Source organism: Pteropus alecto, unplaced genomic scaffold (assembly GCF_000325575.1).
Source record: "Pteropus alecto unplaced genomic scaffold, ASM32557v1 scaffold170, whole genome shotgun sequence".
In the NCBI taxonomy this organism is placed as follows: Eukaryota; Metazoa; Chordata; class Mammalia; order Chiroptera; family Pteropodidae; genus Pteropus; species Pteropus alecto.
Genome location: NW_006429634.1, coordinates 2,371,146 through 2,391,458, shown reverse-complemented (window position 1 = coordinate 2,391,458; position 20,313 = coordinate 2,371,146). Strand labels below are relative to the sequence as shown.

Here is a 20,313-nt window from a genome sequence, read left to right as displayed (position 1 = left end):
AAGGGAGGGAGGAAGTGAAGGCAGAAAGGAAAAGAGGAAGGAAGGAAGGAAGGAAGGAAGGAAGGAAGGAAGGAAGGAAGGAAGGAAGGAAGGAAGGAAGGAAGGAAGGAAACTATCGTGTCCTGAATGGCTACTAGTCACTGACTACCATGTTCAACTCTTTACAAACACTATTATCATTTACTGGATTTCCCCAAATGCCTCTGAGGCTAGTATTAGCATTCCAATTCTCCAGAAGAAGATATGGGAGATTAGTTGATTTTACCACAGTTTATGCCATTAATAATTAGTGGAGCTGAGACCTGAACACAGTCTGACACCGAAGTCAGACCTAAGGTTCTGAGAAACTAAAAGGAAGAACCAGGATGGAGGCAACTAAAGGTGTACTATGAGTCCAAGCCAAGAATCAGGTTGGCTTCTTTCTATCACTTGGGTTTCTTTTAATTTTATTCCACATGGACCATTAAAGTGGTGAATTAAAAACTGTAGCATAATGGTTATAATATTAGCTTTAACTTTTAACCAAGCTACATTCCAACTCTAATACTTACCAGATGTGTAAATTTAAACAAGTTACTTTGTGTTCCTGAACTTATTTTCTAACCTGTAAAATGAGATTTTATGAAGTGCTTTGCACAGTGTAAAAACTATTATTATTATTATGATAATGATGATGACATGATCATGCATTTGTTAGCCTGGACATCTCTGAGGCTTCCTTCAGAAGAAGGAGAAAAGATGGGATAGCTAAGAAAGCCCCTCTTTCCCATCTGCCATGAGTTTCTCACTTCCTCTGGTTCTGGACATCACAGGGAGTGATGGACAAGAACATTAAGGTTAGACTATTGACACTTGTGCTAATATGGTAGCCACTAGCCACCTCTAACTCTTGAGCACTTAAAACGTGGCTAGTCCAAATTGAGATGTGCTGTACGTGTAAAATACACCCTGGAGTTTGAATACTCAGTTAAAAAAAAAATTTTAAATATTTTTTAGTATTATTTGTTGAAATATAATATTTTGGATATACTGGGTTAGATAAAATGTATTATTAAAGTTAATTTAACTGTTTTTTTATTTTTTAATGTACCTACTCAAATTTTTTATTTTATTTTTATTTTTAAATTTATTATTTTTTATGGTGACATTGGTTAATGAAATCCGGTAAGTTTCAGCTGTACATTTTAACAGTAAGGCATATATATATTTACATTGTGGTTCACCTCCCATAGCTAGATTTCTTTCTGTCACCACATATTTGACCTCTTCTGCCCCATCTACTGCCCCCTCCCCCACCTTCTGGTAACCACTAGTCTATTGTCCATGTCCATGAGTTTCTGTTTGTCCTGTTCATTTGTTGCTTTTAGGTTTATATCCCACATATAAGTGATATCATGTGGTTTTCAACTTTTTCTGTCTGGCTTATTTCACTTAGCATGAAAAAAGAATTTAAATCACACGTGGGTCACGTTATATTTCTATTAGCTACATTGACTGAGATCCTTTGCAGGATATAAGTACATGCAGAACTCCAGATGTTCATCCATTCATTATTAGAGTATTTATCATGTGCCAGGCACTATTTTAGGTGCGAAGGATACAGCAGTAAATAAGATAGGCACTGTTTCTCTCCTCACAGAACTTATACTCAAGTGTGGGGGAACGGCAATTGATGCCTAGTCATGATAAGTGCTATGGAAAAGAAATCAGGGTCAGAAGTGGTTTTGATGTGAGAAGAGTTGGTATTTCTGATGGGGTCATCAATGAAATGATATTTGAGCAGGGGCCTAAATGATGAGAACCGTATCTTGGAAGGAAATGTTCCAGGCAGATGGAAGAGCAAATGTAAAAGCTCTGAAGCAGGAACAAACTTGGTATGTTAGAACAGGAAGGTCAGCAGGCACATGGTGAGTGCTGAGGGTGGTAAATCACATAGTACCCTCACAAGAAGTTTGGATATTATTCTAAGTGTAGTGAGAAATTCTTGAATCATTTTTATATAGAGGTGTTGTGACCTGATTTATAATTTTAAAAGATGATGCTGACAGTCTCTGTGAAGACGAAATGAAAGAGGGTGAGAATGGAGAAGGGGAGCCAAGTTAGACGCCTACTGCCTTAGTCTAGGCTAGAAATGTTGGTGGCTTGGACTAAGGGGATAGTAGAGGTGGTGGGAAACAGAGTTAGGATGTATTTTGAAGACAGAACTAAGAGGACTTCCCTATTGGTGTGGGAAAAACAAATGGAATCAGGGATGACTTAGGTTTTTGGCCTCAATGAGAGGTGCTGATGGAAATAGAACTGGCGACAAGACAGGTTTTTGGGTAGAGCTCAAGACTTTTGTTTTGGACATGTTAAGTTTGTAATGACGTCAGGTAAGGCTTTTGGATAGACAAGTCTGCATGAAACTCTAGGGAGAGATCAGGGCTGGGCATCCATGCGAATCAGCAGCATAGTGGTAATTCAAACTAAGGGAATGGATTAGAGCACCTGGCAAAATAAAGCAGGCCAAGCAAGGGCTTGGCCTAGAGTATTTTAAAATGTGTCAGGAGACTAACTTGTGAAGTTGGGGTGGGAGGTGGGGTGTGTGTGTGCCCAATTGTTTATGATTGTGTGAGCTTAGGTTGTTAACTTCTCTGGACCTTGACATACATCTTCTGCAGGCTCATCACTAAACACTCAAGGGAACTACTGTAGTACCCCATATACACATTTTACTCTAGCACTTCCATATTTTCACTTCTCTATGCCTCTATATCGAGATCCTCTAGGACTGTCTTAATTTGCCAAAACAGTTATGGTTATGGCCAGACTTCAATCAAACATGACTGTTTTTGTCTAACTTCTACCACCTTCTATCTGCATAACCATAGGCCAGTTGCTTAATCTCTGAGATGTTTCCATTCTGTAAAATAAGAATACTATATACCTCATAGATGGAGGATAATATAAAAATTAAAGCATAATGGATATATGTGGCAGAATAAAAGCTCACTAAACAGTATTTATCGTCTTTGTATCTACAATTCCAATATTCTCAATGCTTGTGGACTGATAACTTGAGAAGTTAAGGACATAGTAAGCCCTCCTTCCCTCATTCTAAAACCCTAGAGTAGAGAAAGGGAGGTAGAGTCAGCTGTTACTCATACCCAGTGAACCTGGATAGAACCAGCACAGCGTATTATTGAAAGGAAATAAAGATTATTAATTATTCTGGAAAATATCAGGAATGACTTCATCTTCCATATTTTGTTGAGTGCATCTTCACCATCCACACATTCAAATGAGAAATTCAAGCATTATTTAAGATTCTTTCTTCTCACTCATCCTTCTAGTTATTCGTTAACAAGGTAGAAATCCTCACTTAACGTCATCAATGGATTCTGAGACTTTAGGTGAAATGATGTATAACAAAACTGATTGTACTGTATGCTAATTGATATAAACATAAGTTAAGTTCCTATGGCATCTCATCAACATTTTAACAAAAGAGTTGAAAGAAATGTTGAGGACCTGCTGTACTTCCAAAATGCCATACTTCATCAAATCTAAGATGCCTCCATTAGGACACATTATTTTATGTAGCTCTAATTTTAAAAAATTATGCCATTTAAACTATAACATCAACTTTTAGAAGCATCCAGGCTTCAGAGATTTTAAAATGTGGGAGAGAAGTACATCTTACAATTGATGAAATATGGCACCTCATTCCATCATTATCTTAGTTCAGACCTCCATCATCTTACCTGTGCTATTCTCCAGAACCTAAAAGGCACTTTATACTTATGAAATGATTGGATGGGTAGATGAGTGAAGAACAGTCAATGTATATAATCAATGGGTCTTAGTCACCCATTGCCACTAACTTTCCCTAAGCTTGGTAATTGGCATAAGCAGTAAAGATCAATGGCACTACCTGGCAGTCAGTGTGGGAAACGCACCTTATTGAACAGAAGGAAGTTTACTTTTGAATCAGGGCTCTCTTTTCTGCTACAGTGGTTAGGAAATTGGTCCAGAGTTCAGGAATTTGCGTTTTCAAAAGATCAAGCTGATAACTGTATGTGGAATGGATTAGAGAAAGGACAGAGGAACTAGAGACACCAGTTGGGAAGTTATTTTGTCAGAGCTGAGTCAAGTTCAGATCTGCGATTTCAATGCCACCACACTTAACCACTTTGTAATACTGCCTTTTACCCAAGACCTTCCTTTCTCCCTCAGCTGAGCACTGTGGCAGATAAATTCTAAATGCTGTTCTATGATTCAATGATTTCTGCCTTCTGGTATTTATGCCCTTGTATAACTGCCTCCCTTGCTTCTAATCAACAATACAGCAAAAGTATGAGAGGTTACTCATGATTAGCCTAAATAAGACTGTAACTTCCATTCTGCTATCAGATTGTCATCCTTGTTGGCTTTGATGAATAAAGTTGCCATATTGGGGAGATCCATATAGCAAAGAACTAAGGGAAGCCTCTGGCTAATAGTTTGTTAATAAACAGTCAACAACTTCAGTCCAATAACCCTTGAGGAACTAAAATTCTGCCAACAACTTAAGTGAACTTGGAAGCAGATCATTTCCCAGTTGAGCCTTCAGATGAGAACCCAGCCCTAGCCAACAATTTGATTGCAGCCTGTGAGAAACCTTGAACCAGAGGGCCCATTAAGTGTGCCTGAACTCCTGACACATAGAAACAATGAAATAATAAATGTGTGTTGTTTGAAGCCCCTAAGTTTGTGGTAATTTAGGAACTAAAAATTTATAAAGCACCTATTGAAAATGTGTTACTGCCATGCAGATCAGAACCTTCTGAAAACGTGGGAAACTTTCTGTAGTCATAATCAACTACTGACCACTAACTTGTGTGTGTGTGTCCCACAGCATCCTAGTCAGAGGCTTTTGCAACTGACTCCACAGACCATTCCCTGGTAAACTGAGTCACCAAGTATCACCTGGGTGACCTTGTCAGATTCTAGCCCTTTGTAGACCATTTACAGCTCACAAGGAGTACAGTGTATGAGGAAAAGCCATAAACACCAGGATGGGTTTAGGGTTTTACCAAGCAGATCGGCATGAGACATCCATCCCCAGAAAGGAATTTGGGCAATTGTGGTTTCAAGTACACATCTCTCCTTTTACAGCATGCTGTGACAGATTATATGGCATTGAAAGTAGTACTGCCATGCTGGAAATGCTATAAATTTAGTTGATTCCACTGAATAAACAGGAAGTGAGGTAGAGTCCCACAAGAGTCCAGTCACGTTCAGAACTGGAGTAACTTGGCCAAAAAGACTGTTTAGTTCTCAAATAACTCAGGTTGAAATAAGTTTTGATGTGAATTAACTCATAATTAACAGGTTGGCTATTTTTCCTGTGTCTCACCCACTGCCCTAGTCTGTCTTCCACAATATTTTAAAGTTGCTATTTAAATGGATTTGTCCTGCTGCAGATGGCTGAACTCTGAATCTCCTCCTCAGTGAAGCTATAGAGTGGATTCATGTAATGGTTAGTGGCAGCCTCCAATCTCCCTTCCAAGCCTAAAATTCTGAGTTTAGAGGCTGACCCTACCCAAACCTGGGTATTACTGCTGCTTCAGATTCTCTAGTCACTCCAGCAAGGCAGAAAGAACAGAAGGGTCAAGCCAAACCTCACCAGTAGTGTAGATATACCAGAATCACACTTTCTTTAATGCAGCCAAGCCAAGTTGTTTATCATCCTCCACTATCCCTTTCTTGTTCCCAGATGAATTTGAAGCTGGAGTTGCATCAACTGTAGCCTAAACCCAATCTTAAAGACAAATTATAGAAGAAAACTAAAAACAGTCCTTTCTGAAAACCCTCGCCAACCATTTGTGGGAAGAAATGCTTCTTTCTCTAATACTCTGACTTATAGAGAGAACAGATGGAGGTAAAGGAGAAGTACACTGGCCAGTATGCTGAAACTGACTGGTTGGGTATCTGTGATCCAGAGAGGATCCAAAAAAAAGCCTGATGTGATTCATTACCATCCCCACTAAAAGTAATAATGACAGAATTACAATCACACAGGGTGTCCTTCCAAAAAGTTCATGATTCACCTACATGTCCTCAGTTCTCATGCCACCTCTCATCAAGGCAGAGAATGGGGGCAACAAGGAGATGACAGGTCCTTGCCGTGAGAGCTGTTTGTCAGAGTCCACTCTCAGTGAGTCAGTCCCTGGAAGTTGGGTTCAGGACTTGGAGGCAGGGCCACTGGCTGGCTTAGCAACTTGTCCACTATGCTGATTTTAGCATCTTGCTTCTCAATGTCTTCATATGAAGTCCAGGAGAAGTCATGCTGTAGCTTGTAGGCACCAAGAAAGTCATGTGGACAACTTGTCCCCCATTCCTAGAGAGGGCAAAAAAGTTCTGATCAGGGTAGGACATAAAGAAACATTTCCTAATTATGACTTATGATACTTTTTTTTTTTAGCTTTTCATTTTAGACCATTTGGAATCATCCTTGAAAAGCATTACATTACACATCAAATTCCTCCCTTAACAGAGATAATGGCTGTGAATGATTTAAGCACGTTTATTTTTTAGAGTCATGACTAGGCTCATACCACCTAAAGTATTTCCTCAGAAACCATTTACCAACCCCAATGCCTACATTTTCACCCACACGCCAAGAATTTCTCAAAGACTAGAGTAGATTTTTGTACAAAAAAAAATAAATGTTCTTACCTTTGGAGAAATAATGGAAAAATACTGCTGACCACTTTCCCGTTTATAAAGGTAGTAAATGTTGCCAGGCTTTTTCACTATATTACAAGCTACGCGGTGCAAGTCAGCATCTCTGCGAGCATCTTCCAATACCTAAGCACCACAGAGAGGTAACGAATTGTGTACTGGAGATAACAGGCACTCATATTCAGTGATCATCACAAATGTTCAATGTTTATAATCTTGCTCCCCCCATAGCAATGAATCACTACTGTGATCCACATGATTCTGAAGAAACAAAAATTAGACTGTAATTTTACTATGCTGCAAAAATTCTTTTAGAAGAATTATATTTCAAAATGTTAAGTATTATTGGTATTGAGTGGGTTTTAAGTTTCTCTATTTTTCTGTAGTAAGTACATGTCTTTTGTAACTGAAAACATATTTTTCCCTCAAAATGCTTTACTTCTTTGAACTTTCTCCTAGTGAAAAAATGTATCTTATACTTAACCTCTTGGGCTTATTCTATTTCACTCAATACCTCTATATTTCTAGGAGGTACAGAAGACAAACTACAATAATTAAAGCAAGTTCAATTAATCCGGTGAAATAAAACAAGAAAATGAAAGCCTGTCTAAAAGCCATTACTTACCTTCCTGGCTTGTTCTTGCAAATGTTGGATTTGCTCAGCTATCACTGTCAGTTTGTTGGTGGCATTTGCTCGGACAAATTCATCAGCCTAAAGGTGAGAGAAAACTAAACTGTGGGTTGTAAAAGTATCAGACTTCTATGATGTTCTTATATAGACCCCAATGTGAAGAGTTATGTCAACAACATTAATTATGCCTAAAACATTCTTTCTATCCTCACCATTCCATGAACTCCCATTCATCTCAAAGCCCACCTCATAAACAGCACTGCTCATGAGAAGCCAATTCTGACATGACCTTACACCGCAGAACTAAGCGCTCCTTCTTTTCTACTTCCCATAGCCTTCTACCTTTTTCACTCAGGTCACAATGAATTTCTTCAGTTCTCCAACATTCCCTGTTCTCTCTTGCTACCAAACACATTCAATATGCTCTCTCCTCCTTCTAATACATTTTCCCCCTTGCTCTTTGCCTGACACACCAATTATTCCTCAGGTCTCCATTTATTTTCTCATGTTTAAACATTTCTGAAATCAGGGCTGGGTCTTATAAGAATCCAAATGATATGGCTCTTATTGCCTGCTATATAGGAATCTAGCTATGTATAGAAAGCATTACCTCAGTTGAATTATTTACATCACACCTAGTTATATTTTAACCTATATTTATATTTCTAATTGATACTTACAATGTATTTTAAAAGACTGCGCTATGATGCAGACCTGAAACAAGGTTACAATGTACACATAGGACTGCATGTCCTGTGCTAGAAAATGCAACTGAGGGCAATGGAAATTGCTTAAAATAAATATAATAATTTTCAAAGCTAGGAGAGCACGGTGTGTCTAATTTATGTATTGGGAAGGATTATCACTCAGGCATCAGAAATTTGTCAAAAAATTCTGCTTACTTTTGAGAAAAGCTGATTAACTTCCAGTGGTATACCATTAAGTTAAGGAAAAGAAATTAGAAGGTTAAACTTGAACTTAAACTGAGAAATATTAAGAGAATTTTCTGGTTAGTTGAAGAAGCTTAAGGTAAAAGTCAAGTATAAGCCAGTGTTATGAGTGAAAAGAAATAATTAAGTTGAGTCAATCACTTATCCGTTCCACAAATATATATTTAGCAACTAGTATGTGTCAGACAACATGCTAGACACTAACTGGATACATTGGCAAACAGGAGAGAGAGGTGCCTACCACCATCAAGATTACAGTCTAATGCAACTGTCCTTTAGAAGATGAAGCAAGTTACATATGTAATTTAAAATTTTCTTGTAGCCATGTTAAAAGTAGAAGTAAATAAGTTAATTTAATTCTATAATTTGTTATTCAACCCAATATATCAAAAAATAACCATTTCAACATGTAATTAATATTTTTAAAGTCATTCATGTGATATCTCACATTAAGTGTATATTTTATACTCACAGCATCTGTCAATTTGGATGCTAAATTTTCATTGGAAATACATGATGTGTATTTAGACTTCATAAAATTTAGGGTTGAAAGAGTATATCCAACATAAATTGTTCTAAATATACTTAAAAGTTTCCAATAATTAAATTATTAGGTTTTAAAATTTAAGTCAGCATTATATAAAATTTAAAATTCAGTTTCTCAGTTGATCTAACTATACATTCCAAGTGCTCAACAGCCATTGTGGAGCTAGTGGCTACTATACTGTAAGGCATGCTCAGAAGTCAGTCCTGCTAGAAAGTACAATTTAGTACACAAAGGGTAGTAGACATGCTTGATTCAATTTGTCTCTAGAGTTTTTACTTTTAGCTTCAAAGACTGATAATATTGGAAAAATGGATACAGCACAATAACGAGTCCTCTATATTTCACTAGACAATAGGCTGAATGAACAAAAACTGTGTTCCTTCTATTGTTTCAGGCTATTGTAATAAATATGATGGCTACTCAATAATCCATGAAAATGTTTGCTTAAAATTTGGTCCTAGAACCCTCCCTCCCAATAAGAGTGATCTGATTAAACAGACACATGACATTCTCCTAATCCATAAAAGTTATACTTTGCACCCCAACTCTCTAGAAAAGGCACAAGGTTTGAATCAAAGGAGCTTTCCAAAGCACTTCAATATTTAGTTAAAAACTGAAGTACAGTGATGTATATGAGGACATTAATTATTAAGTATTTTTGGGCGAAACAAAGACCTTTGAACATAACAAAGGCCAAATGTGACAGTGTATACAAGGATGAGGAATATCATGAGCTTTAAAGCAGCAGGGCCCTATGAGTACAAACTGAAGAGGGGTCTACAACCACAAGTCTTGGTAAGAAATTAGATGAAATTTGGTTTTTCAGAGCTTTAGATCTAGGTCTCCTAGTTCAAACCCTTCATTTTATAAAGAAGTTGAGGTCCAGAGAAAAGTCATTTTCCTCACATCACAGAGCAAGTTAATATCAAAAATGGGATGAAAACTCATGTGTCCAAATTCCAGTGCTTCTATTTCACATTTCCTCTTTATTTTACTTCTTTTAGCAATCAATATCTAAGCACTGGGCTTGTCCAATATTGTGTCCAATGACCGAGGACAGAGAACAAAGTTAGAGTCCTTGCCCTTCTAGAAGATGTCAAGTTCTAAAAGCTCTCGGGTCCCAGATAAAGATCTTATAGGAAGCAATTTTAAGTGCACTATGCATCCCAGCGGAATTTGCGTTAGCGTGATCTTGAAACTTCCCCAGAAACTTCTCTTCACGTCTCATATAAGAATAACTTCTGTGCTGCCTACCTCACAGGACTGTGGTAAGGCCCAAATAAAACAATGAATATTGCAAATGCTGTGCAAACCTTCCCACGAATGGAGATTATGGACACTCAAGTTGCAGTTAAAGGAGCCTTTGGTCTTAGATCAGAGTTTGACTCAGGCCTCTGACTCGCAATAACAATCCCGGGTGTGAAATGGAGACAAGAACAAATGCTACCCCACACTAAGTGGCTATGAGATCCAAGCCGTAAGACGCAGGGCCAAACGGGAACGAAGATGGTTATTTACTTCCCCAGCCGCGCCTCCTCACCTTCTGCACCTGCTCTGCGAGCGCCACGAGGTCTAAGGGGTCCCCAGCCCGGTGGGTGTGATAGGGGCTCACTAGGGCCAGGCCGCCGGGGGTCGGGGTAAGCTCCACCAGGGCTCCTGCGACACACACCCAGGAACACAGGCCATGAGCGCCCGCCCCTGGTCTCCCGGGGAGCCCGGAAGACTAGCTGCTCCATGGGGGCCTCTTTCCCCCTTCTGACTCCCGCCCCGCGTACCTCCCCGATCTGTCGCCGACTGAACTTGGTTTTCAGGGACCTCCTCAGACTGCCCGGGAGTCGCAGCGTCCTCCATGACAGTACCTCAATGTCTCCCCACCCGGCGGAAGAGCATGCGCAAAAGGTCCGTAGGCGGAGCTTCCGTGTTCCCTCCTATTAGGCGTCAGAGCTGCAGAATTCGGAGGCGGGGCTGCGGCTGACGCTCAAGGTTCCATTGAGGGGCGGAGTCATGCACCGCCCAATTTGGGGCGGGGCTTAGATCAGGGGCGAGGCTTCCCGGGGGTGGGTCTCCGGTCTCCGTGGCGGTGGAGAGCGATACGGTTAGGTCTGAGGAGGCGATGGCGGCACACGCCTTGGGGCTGCTGACCACACTACTGGCTGTCATCGCCACTGCCTCCCGAGCCCAGGTCGAGTCTGAGGCTGGGTGGGACATGTCGGCGCCTGATCTGCTCTTCGCCGAGGGGACCGCGGCCTACGCGCGCGGGGACTGGCCGGGAGTGGTACTGAGCATGGAGCGCGCGCTGCGCTCGCGGGCCGCCCTGCGCGCCCTTCGCCTGCGCTGCCGCACCCGGTGTGCCGCAGACTTCCCATGGGAGCTGGACCCCGACTCGCCCCCGAGCCTGACACAGGCCTCGGGCGCCGCTGCCTTGCAAGACCTGCACTTCTTCGGAGGCCTGCTGCGCCGCGCCTCCTGCCTGCGCCGCTGCCTGGGGCCGCCAGCCGCCCACTCGCTCAGCGAGGAACTAGAGTTGGAGTTCCACAAGCGGAGCCCCTACAACTACCTGCAGGTCGCCTACTTCAAGGTGCAGATCTATTCGGGCGCGAGCGGCTGGGGTCCTTCTTGGCGTGGTTGCAGGCGATCTGGGGGGTCAGGGGCCAGGAAGTGTCCGCGGAGAGAGAGAGTGGCCTCCTGGCCGAGGAGGTCTCCTAGGACAAGGGGAGAGCAAGGACTCTGCCGGGAAAACTGCCTCGCCGGGCTCGCCTAATCAGTGGTGACCCCAAAAGTTCCAACTTGGGGTTAAGGCACTCACCAAGGCAAACTTGGCTTGGTGTTTTCCCGGGAGACCTCCTACAGGGAACTAAAGCGGCAGCTTGGGTCTCTCATCCTGACTTCATTGTACGCTAAGACCTTTCTACACTGTCTTCCTTCCGGTTCGTTTTTCGGTGATGCTTTTCCTGCAGCCCGAGTGCTGCAGCTTTTTTTCCAAGAAGTGAGGTTGCCACGTCGCCAGTAGGGGCTGTCTGGCTCCTCCCTGTGGGGGACCCTCTGGCTGGTCTGTCAGGTTTCCAAAGAAAATGAGTAATTTTAGGAATTCCAGAGTGCCTTAAGTCCAAGTGCATACATGGTTTTGGAGTACTCCTGGTTTGTTTGATGATGATAATGATGATAGCCAGCGCATACTTTCAGGCACTATTTTAAGTACTTTCTGTTTATTAATTCATTTGCCCAGATCTTGGCAATATCCTGTAAGGTAGGTGCTGGCTGTGCTGCATATCTATTATATCCATAGTTTGATAGATATTCAATTCAACCTTAGAAAATTGTGGAGACCTGATTTCCACCTCTACAAAATCATTTTGTGTACACAGTCCTGTTCCATTCCTCCTTGTTACTCAGACTTGAAACCAAAATAATTGGGCTATGTCTTTGGTCATGCCACTTAACAGCACTTTAAAAAATTCTTTGGCAAACAAATATTGAATACGTATTGCATTCCAGTTCTTGTACAGGTAATTAAAATGCTTGACTCTTTTTTTGTCTATCTCGCTTTGCTGTTAAGAATCACTATAGTGAGGGCTACTAAAAGGGTGTGTACATAGGGCTGTGGAAGCACAAAGGAGGGAGAATGTAGCTTTGTCTCAGAGAAATCAGAGAGAAGAGGTGACATTTGAAGCTGATCCTAAGTATTGCTAGAGGAGAGCAAGGACAGCCATTCCAGATAGAGTGAGGCCAGACTGGGAAGAGAATTCTGCAGGCGTCAGGGAGCCATCATCAGAATTGGGTTTCAGAATGCTAATTCTGGAAGCCATGTGGAATATGGAATAATCCTTGGAAGAAGTGGTGGCAGTGTGAACCATTAGAAGAGGAGTGCGGTTGTTCACATTAGAAGGAAAATAGGTGCCTCAGTTCTCAGGGAGTAAACAAGGATGGAGTGAGGAGTAGGAGGAGAAAAGAGAAAGGCAAGAGCAATGCTGAAAGATGGGAGAGAGAATAAATCCATGAAAGGGATAGACTTGAGAGAATTCCTGATTTTACAGTTAAGGAAACTGAGATACAGAGATGAGGATTATTGACCTTGGGTCACTTAGCTATTTTAGGGTCACACCCAGGGCTGGGTCCTTGTTTAGTGTGCATTTACTAGTACCGATGATCAAAAAGAAAAAATTAAAGCATATTAATAATATGCTAAGATTTACATTTATTGAATACTTAATATGCACCTAGCACCATGTATTAAAAGATGCATATATGTTAGTTTATCTAACCTTCCCAACAATGCTATGAGGTAGTAAGTGCTATCTCTAGATGACAGATTAGGGAACTGAATTTAGAGACTAAACTTTAACTTGTCTAAAGCCCCAGCAAGTGAGGAATTAATCCTAGATTTGTCACTAATCCATCTGACACCAAAGCCTATGTAGTTAATCATTAGATCATCAGTGATTTATTTTGGATTCTACCTTTGATCCTGTGTAACTTTGATACGCTGAAATCCATTTCTATGTACATTATTGTGGCCTGTCGTGAATTTTTTCCCCTCAGAATTCTTTATAACCACTTGTTTTAACTTCATGAGCCCTGGACTTGGAGTCAGAAGATGCCATGTCTGGATTTTGTATATGATCTTAGGATTTTTCAGCCACCCATCTTTTCCTCGAATGTGTTGAAAACACTTTATGCAAAAAAAAAAAAAAAAAATTCTAGGCAAATTCTTAGGCATGATCTAATTGTTAAGTGCTCTTTTCTCGCTACCCCTAAATTTTTGAAGCCTTAGACCTTTCTTCAATTCAGTTGGTACATTTGAATCTAGAGAATATATTATTTGGGCAGTTAGTCTTCCATAGCATTCTCCCTACAATATGACTTGTGTTTTAAAATAGAATGTTTACACTGTTGAAGCATTACCTCTTGTAATTTGGGGGACCCGTAGGCCCGATTTGGGAAGTAGCTGAAAATCTGCCTAGGGCCCTGTGCTCCTTATCTCTGCTATGTAGTTCCTGCCATAGGTGTGTTTTCTGGGGCAGGCAGGGGCTGGGGCATGCTGAGTAGAAGGCTCAGGAAGGCTGAGATTTCCTGTTTACTGTGGACTGCACATTCAGACTGAAAACACTTTATGCAGGATGTGCATCATCTTCAGGCTTTGGATGTGCATCATGTTCTTGTGCTTCATTCTTAGATAAACAAGTTGGAGAAAGCTGTAGCAGCGGCACACACCTTTTTCGTGGGCAATCCCGAGCATATGGAGATGCGTCAGAACCTAGACTATTACCAGACCATGTCTGGGGTGAAGGAGGCTGACTTCAAGGATCTTGAGGCCAAACCCCATATGGTGAAAAAACTTTATCCCTTCCTCTCTTTCTTTTTATTAGAGTGATGTTTACTGGGGTTGTTTTCTGATTACAGAAGTATTGCATGTTCATTATACAACATTAGAAAAATGTAGATAAATATAAAACAGAAAGTCATCATCTATAATGCCGCCACCTTAAGAAAACTGGTAGTTGATATTCTGACCTACTTTGTAAGTTTTCTGTATATAATTTTTTAACCTAATTTGCTGTCATATTGTCTACATATTTTTCATCATCCTTTTTGAGTTAACACTATATCATGAGCCTTTTCTCATGTCTTTAGACTTTCTTTCAAAACATAATTTTTAAAGCCTGCATGATAGTCCATCTTATACATAGATCATATTATTAGTCACATTTTTTTTGGTCATGTAGGTTCTGCTTTTCACTATAATAAGTGCTACACTGTTCTTCAATGTGTTTATTGTATTTATTTAGGAGGAAAAGAATGGATTCTATAAGAGATGTTGTCTGTGATAATATAGCATTTTTATAAAGAGCTAATATTCTCTTAAGTTTTAATAGTTTAGAAATAGAGGTATTAGAAACAATATCAGAATGACTTTTAAAAGTAAATTATGTACATCTAGTACATTATACAACTACACATAGTTTAGGGGTTTTTTTTAGTGATTCTGTGACAAAGGAAAATGGTTATTGTCCATGAGAATGGGAGCTGTGTCTCACAGATAGCACAACCAAAGTATGTAATCAGCTTCATGCAACAGCCCAAATCATCCAGCTGAAAGCAGCTGGAAAGACTGCTTTCATCACCACAGACCACATTCTAACATTTAAAAGTTAAAATTTTTTATTAAACTTTTAGCCCTACAGAAAATACAAGCAAATTACACTGAACTCTCATATATCTTTCTTCTAGATTTAGTTCAATGTTTTTAAATTTCAAAAGAAACAAGTAAAGACCGTTAAACAAGGCCTTCATTATGTAGCAGCCACCCCTTCCATTCATAACCTGAGATAAGCAGGAAATGAGGACTCCTGTGAAAGTAGTGGGTGACAAGGAAGAGAGGGTTGTCCATGGCCTGCGTTTGAGTACTCCTTCCTCCCAGTAGGACGAGTTTCGACTGGGAGTGCGACTCTACTCAGAGGAGCAGCCACAGGAAGCCATACCCCACCTAGAGACAGCGCTGCAAGAGTACTTTGTGGCGGATGAGGAGTGCCGTGCCCTCTGCGAAGGACCCTATGACTATGATGGCTACAACTACCTTGAATACAACGCCGACCTCTTCCAGGCCATCACAGGTGCACGGCTCAAGGCCTGCCCATTGGTCAGGCCTGCTTGGGCTCTAAGGGCAGTGTTGTAATAATACATACATAGTATCTTCAGCTTCATTTCTAAATTTCTTAAATCTGGGACTCTGACTAAAAATTGCTTACACTTAACCAGAATTTGAATCCTTGTGGTTATTCTCTCTCTCTGATTCCTTTCAGATCATTACATCCAGGTCCTCAGCTGTAAGCAGAACTGTGTCACCGAGCTGGCTTCCCACCCAAGTCGAGAGAAGCCCTTTGAAGACTTCCTGCCATCGCATTATAATTATCTGCAGTTTGCCTACTATAACAGTAAGGCCGACTTTCGTCTTTGTCTGCTGTTTTAAGTAAGAAGCCAAAAGCAAGATAGGCAGGGATTATGGTTACTGTTTTTCTTTAACATATTTGCCTTCTCTCTGTGGCTCTGGTAGGCACCATGCCACATGATCCCTGGGGCTTTGTCACAAGCCACTGGCCAAGAAAGCAGATACCAGCAGCCCCAAAAACTGGGAGAGGGAAACTCTAGGACCTCTCTCTCTTGTTCCTTATAATCTAATTTTGCATCTGAATTAAGTCACAGCAAAGGCAAGGGTGTACTAACTTTTAAAATAGTTCACAGGCCATTTTCCAGCCCTTTCCCCATGTACAGCAATGATGTTCTCAGGAGGGTCTATCAATATCCAGCAGGTTTTTACTGAGTTTCTACTGTGTGCTAAGCATTACAGTATGTTCAAGAGTATATGATGCTTACAGTTGAGACTAACACCTGTCAACAAAGAGAATATCTGCTATTGTAACCTTCTCCCTTCTTCTGAAAATCCATACGGAAAAGAACGTAGGAAAATGAGAATATTCCTGAAATTGACCTAATGTTGAGGCCAGTGTTTGAATTACTTGTGAATTTTTGAATATGTTGGCATACAAAGAGTTCTAATTCTTTCTGTTTCAATATTAGGCAGCCCTGAGGACATTAAAATTGATTCTATATTCTATGTTTATATAACTTTTGTTCATCTTATTCTTCTATAACTTTTCCCTGCAAATCAGGAAGTTGTGTTATGCAGGTGGGCCACCTTGTCATGTCATCACTGCTTCAAGCTGGAACTAAACACTAGTGGTTCCTGGTACCCAGGATTAGACACTTTCTTCTCAGTTATTTTATTTTATTTTTTCACTTTGCAGTTGGAAATTATACACAGGCTATTGAATGTGCCAAGACATATCTCCTCTTCTTCCCCAATGATGAGGTGATGAACCAGAATCTCGCCTACTATACCGCCATGCTTGGAGAAGAAGAAGCCAGATCCATTGGCCCCCGTGAGGTGAGAGACTTGCATTAGCTCCGACAGCAGCCAGCTGAACCCAGAGAGAGGGCAGAGAGTGGGGAAGAGGTTGGGGAGCTGGCACTTCTTGTGTACAGTGGGGACAGGGTACCTGGGCAGGGTGGGAGTACACTGAGCACTTGTGGCTGGAAGAACAAGGGAACGCAGGAAGCATGAAGATGATGCAAGAGCCGTAACTAGCCTAATTAATTAGCACGTTCTGGGCCCAGAAGTATGTTCTCTGCGTCGTCAAAGAAAAGCAAATTGCAAAGCAACATGTTCTTTCCTTTTTGGCACTCCCCTACATTGAGACTCGATACCATTTGGCCAAGATTTATCATTTTTAATGTAATGTTTTGTTTTGTTTTTGCTTCCCTCCTCGCTATCTTCATTTTCCTCCCTATCCCCTTTTCTTTCTGCCATTGTCTGATCGCGCCCTCTTTCAGCATTATTCCTATCTCTAAAACAAGGAGAAAAATCTATATAATACAGTGGCACAAATGAAATGCACCAATATTTTAGCAATGATTATTTCTGGGTGGCGGAATTATGATGATTTTTGTATTTCATTTATATTTTCGAAATTCCCTGCAGTGAATGAGTATGATTTTTGTATTAAAAACATGAGAAGTTCTCTGTTTTTAACTTAATGAAGTTTGATACCATAAACCTTGCTATTTGTACGTATGCCTTGAACATATGTACATTCTCCTCCTTGAGCCCAGAGCAATGAGGTAGATTTAAAGTCACTAGTCTGGGCTCAAGTCCTGGCTCCCCCACTCACTAGCCATGTGATCTCTGTCACTTCACTGGGATCTTAGGCATGCTGCATTGCCTCTCTGTGTCTCAGTTTCTTCTGTAAAATGAGATTATGGTTCTTGCTCTGTCTTCAATGCAGGATGAATATGAAGGTCAAATGAGATAGTGAGCTGACAGGTGCAGTACGAGTGTGTACAGTGTTTTATGAATCAGTGGCATCATGGGGGTCTTGCTGATAGAACACACGTTGCAGGTAGTCAGTTTCCTCACCTCTAACCTCAGCCACTTCCTGAAACAGAGCGTGGCTTATCACTGTGGCTCTGAATTACCTATTTCATGCTGATGTCTCCCAAACCCCCATCTACATTATTTTTAAAAATGGCTATAATTTTACCAGTTTTTCATTTTGCCAAAGAAATGGTAAATATCTATAATTACTCTAGAGGCCACTCAGTTGTTTATGCAACAAATATATTGGAGAAATGTAGGAGGTGATAAAGCAGGCACATTCCTGCACTGTTGGTGGAATTGTAAATTGGACTGTTCATTGAATCAGCAATGGGACTACCGACCCCACAGCTGTACTGCATAAGCATGCAAAGGTAAGTGTGCACAAATGTGCACTGGAACATTGTTGCTAAAAGCAAAAAACAGGTAACAAGGTAAATGCCATCAATTTGGGGACTGATTAAATAAATTATGCTACATTTATTCAATGACATACAAGACAACTAATACATGAATAGATTACTATGCACCAATGTGAAATTATCTCTGATACAATTTTAGGTAAAGAAAAATAAGAAGATACAGAACTGTAATTATATTAAATCCTACTTACGTTTTTTTAAAGTACATACATATGCTTTAAATTTTAAATTATAAACTTCTGGACAGATTGGTAAGAAACTTAATTGGGGTTATCCTGAGACACAGGCCTGGGAAGGGAGACTGAAGTTTTCTGTTTATGGCCGTCGATACTCTGTATTTCTTATAGCTGTGTATGTATGACTTTCATGTCTTTTTGAATGCCATCTAAAACACACCTTATGACACTGATGATACAGAAAAATATATAATCCAAAATTTATAGAATACTGTGTGGTTAGATAGAATAGTAGACATGTGAGCAAGCTATGGTGGAAGCATGGAAGAGAAGTAATTAACTGGTAAATCAGGGAACGCTTCACAAGAGAAAACGGTGTTGACAGTTGGTTTTAAAAGCCTTTAGTAGGTGAATGAGGCAGGGAAGGGCCTTTTAGACAGAGAACAACATGTGCAAACAACCTGGACAATTGTTTCATGTAAATGAAAGATAATACTGGGAAGTTACAGGAAATGAGGACTGGGAAGATCAGATTTTGAAGGGTCTTGAGTGCCACACCAGTACCTTGGACTCTAGTCCATGAAGCCAACAGTACGGAGCCCTCAAAGGGTTTTAAGCAATATCCTGAGAAGATGTGATGGTGGATGACTCAGAATGGGAGGGTGCTGGAAGCAGCACCCCTGTCGGAGGCTGCTGAGGTGGTACAGAGGAGAGCCTGAGTGAGGCAGTGGCTAGAAGAGGGGAACTGACTAGGTGGAGGTAGGGAGTGGATTGGCAGAAGAAAGTGGGGAGTGTTTTCACTCCTCCCTCCTCTTCATATCTACTTAGGCACCAAGTTCCGAGCTTGGGAGATGCATGCATGGCACTGTCCACTTAGCTCAGGAACGCACAGGTAGAGCAAGGCGCGCTCCTTACAGTCTTCTGGCCTGCATGTACTACAGCCCAGGGTGGTTAATTTTTCCTCTGGTCACTGTCGAGCTGCTTACCATTGAAAATAACTACCCATCAGATACATGTGATGCATCTTAACAGCTTACAAAATTCTTTCCCAGCTTTTATTTCATTTGATTCTCATAACAACTCAGTGAGGTGGGGTCACCAACATACCTTGAAGGAAAAAACCAAGGTTCATCCTTCCTGGCTCTGGAATCCTGAAATCTACAATAGAAATAATCTTTCTCTGGCCATCTCCTCCCACATGGAAAACAGGTTACCTTGCAGTTGTCCTCTGTGGCCACTAGATGGTGACCATCTGGCTGGAAGATGGTACTTCCCCCAATGTCTTTGTCTTGCTAGGTTGAGACTCCCCACCCCCCACACACACCTTTATGTCATATTAGTTAGTGTGAGGCAGAAAGGGAAATATGCCCATATGGTCACTCTACCATGTTTAACTAGAACTTCCCTTCTGGAAAGAAGGTAGCTAACATTTGTTGAGCCCTGTCTCAGGCCAAGCACGGTACGAGGCGGTTTACACCCATTATCTCATTTAATCATCACAGACACCCTGTCAGGTGGGCACTCTTCTTCCCATTTTAGAGATGAGGGTGTTTAGGCTTTAAGAGATGAATTAACTTTCACAGTGGCCTATGGCTAGTATGGTGACTGGAATCTGTTTCTCTGCCTTATGCTGGCACAGTTCCTGACATATAGCTGATATTCAATAAATTGGTGTTGAATGAATAAATAGTAGAAGTGGGATTTGCTCCCTAGCTGCCTCATAGAGCTGTTGGGAGGGTTGGACGGGATAACTTACCTAGCTTGGTGTCTAGAACTTGGTGAAGGAAGCCAATTTCATAGGGGAAAATTTCCATCTTCCTCTTGAGTAAATATAATAAATGCTATAGAACTCTTTGACATCATTAACATTTTCTTTATTGCCTTCATCTTTTATTTCAACTAATAATGTCTTCTTTTTTTTCTTTTTCTTCTGCTGCTTGGAGAGCAGGGCAC

At 40.9% G+C, this 20,313-nt stretch overlaps 2 protein-coding genes across 2 annotated transcripts in view; one reads left to right on the top strand and one right to left on the bottom strand.

Moving 5' to 3' along the window:
* Positions 1–5,037: 5,037 nt before the first annotated feature.
* Positions 5,038–10,744, bottom strand: CUNH1orf50 (chromosome unknown C1orf50 homolog). Its single transcript, XM_006904001.3, has 5 exons — positions 10,609–10,744; positions 10,374–10,489; positions 7,331–7,417; positions 6,700–6,831; positions 5,038–6,361 (listed from the first exon to the last, which is right to left on the bottom strand). Exons 1-5 carry the CDS (start codon positions 10,682–10,684, stop codon positions 6,176–6,178), a joined length of 597 nt encoding a protein of 198 aa, XP_006904063.1. The 5' UTR covers positions 10,685–10,744; the 3' UTR covers positions 5,038–6,175.
* A 98-nt stretch (positions 10,745–10,842) lies between these two features.
* Positions 10,843–20,313, top strand: part of P3H1 (prolyl 3-hydroxylase 1) — a 16,418-nt gene continuing 6,947 nt past the window's right edge. The window contains exons 1-5 of the mRNA XM_006904000.2: positions 10,843–11,411; positions 14,007–14,159; positions 15,255–15,444; positions 15,634–15,765; positions 16,636–16,775. Coding sequence (XP_006904062.1) covers positions 10,947–11,411; positions 14,007–14,159; positions 15,255–15,444; positions 15,634–15,765; positions 16,636–16,775 — 1,080 coding nt within the window. The 5' untranslated portion in view covers positions 10,843–10,946. The remainder of the gene's footprint in view (positions 11,412–14,006; positions 14,160–15,254; positions 15,445–15,633; positions 15,766–16,635; positions 16,776–20,313) is intronic.

What these genes read in the sequence shown, in the direction of transcription:
- CUNH1orf50 (XM_006904001.3), bottom strand. Translation starts at nt 10,684, where the DNA reads ATGGAGGACGCTGCGACTCCCGGGCAGTCTGAGGAGGTCCCTGAAAAC. An exon ending in GTCGGCGACAGATCGGGGAG is followed by an intron (nt 10,490 to 10,608) that starts GTACGCGGGGCG and finishes TGTGTGTCGCAG; the next exon opens with GAGCCCTGGTGGAGCTTACC. An exon ending in TTTCCATTATTTCTCCAAAG is followed by an intron (nt 6,362 to 6,699) that starts GTAAGAACATTT and finishes TGCCCTCTCTAG; the next exon opens with GAATGGGGGACAAGTTGTCC.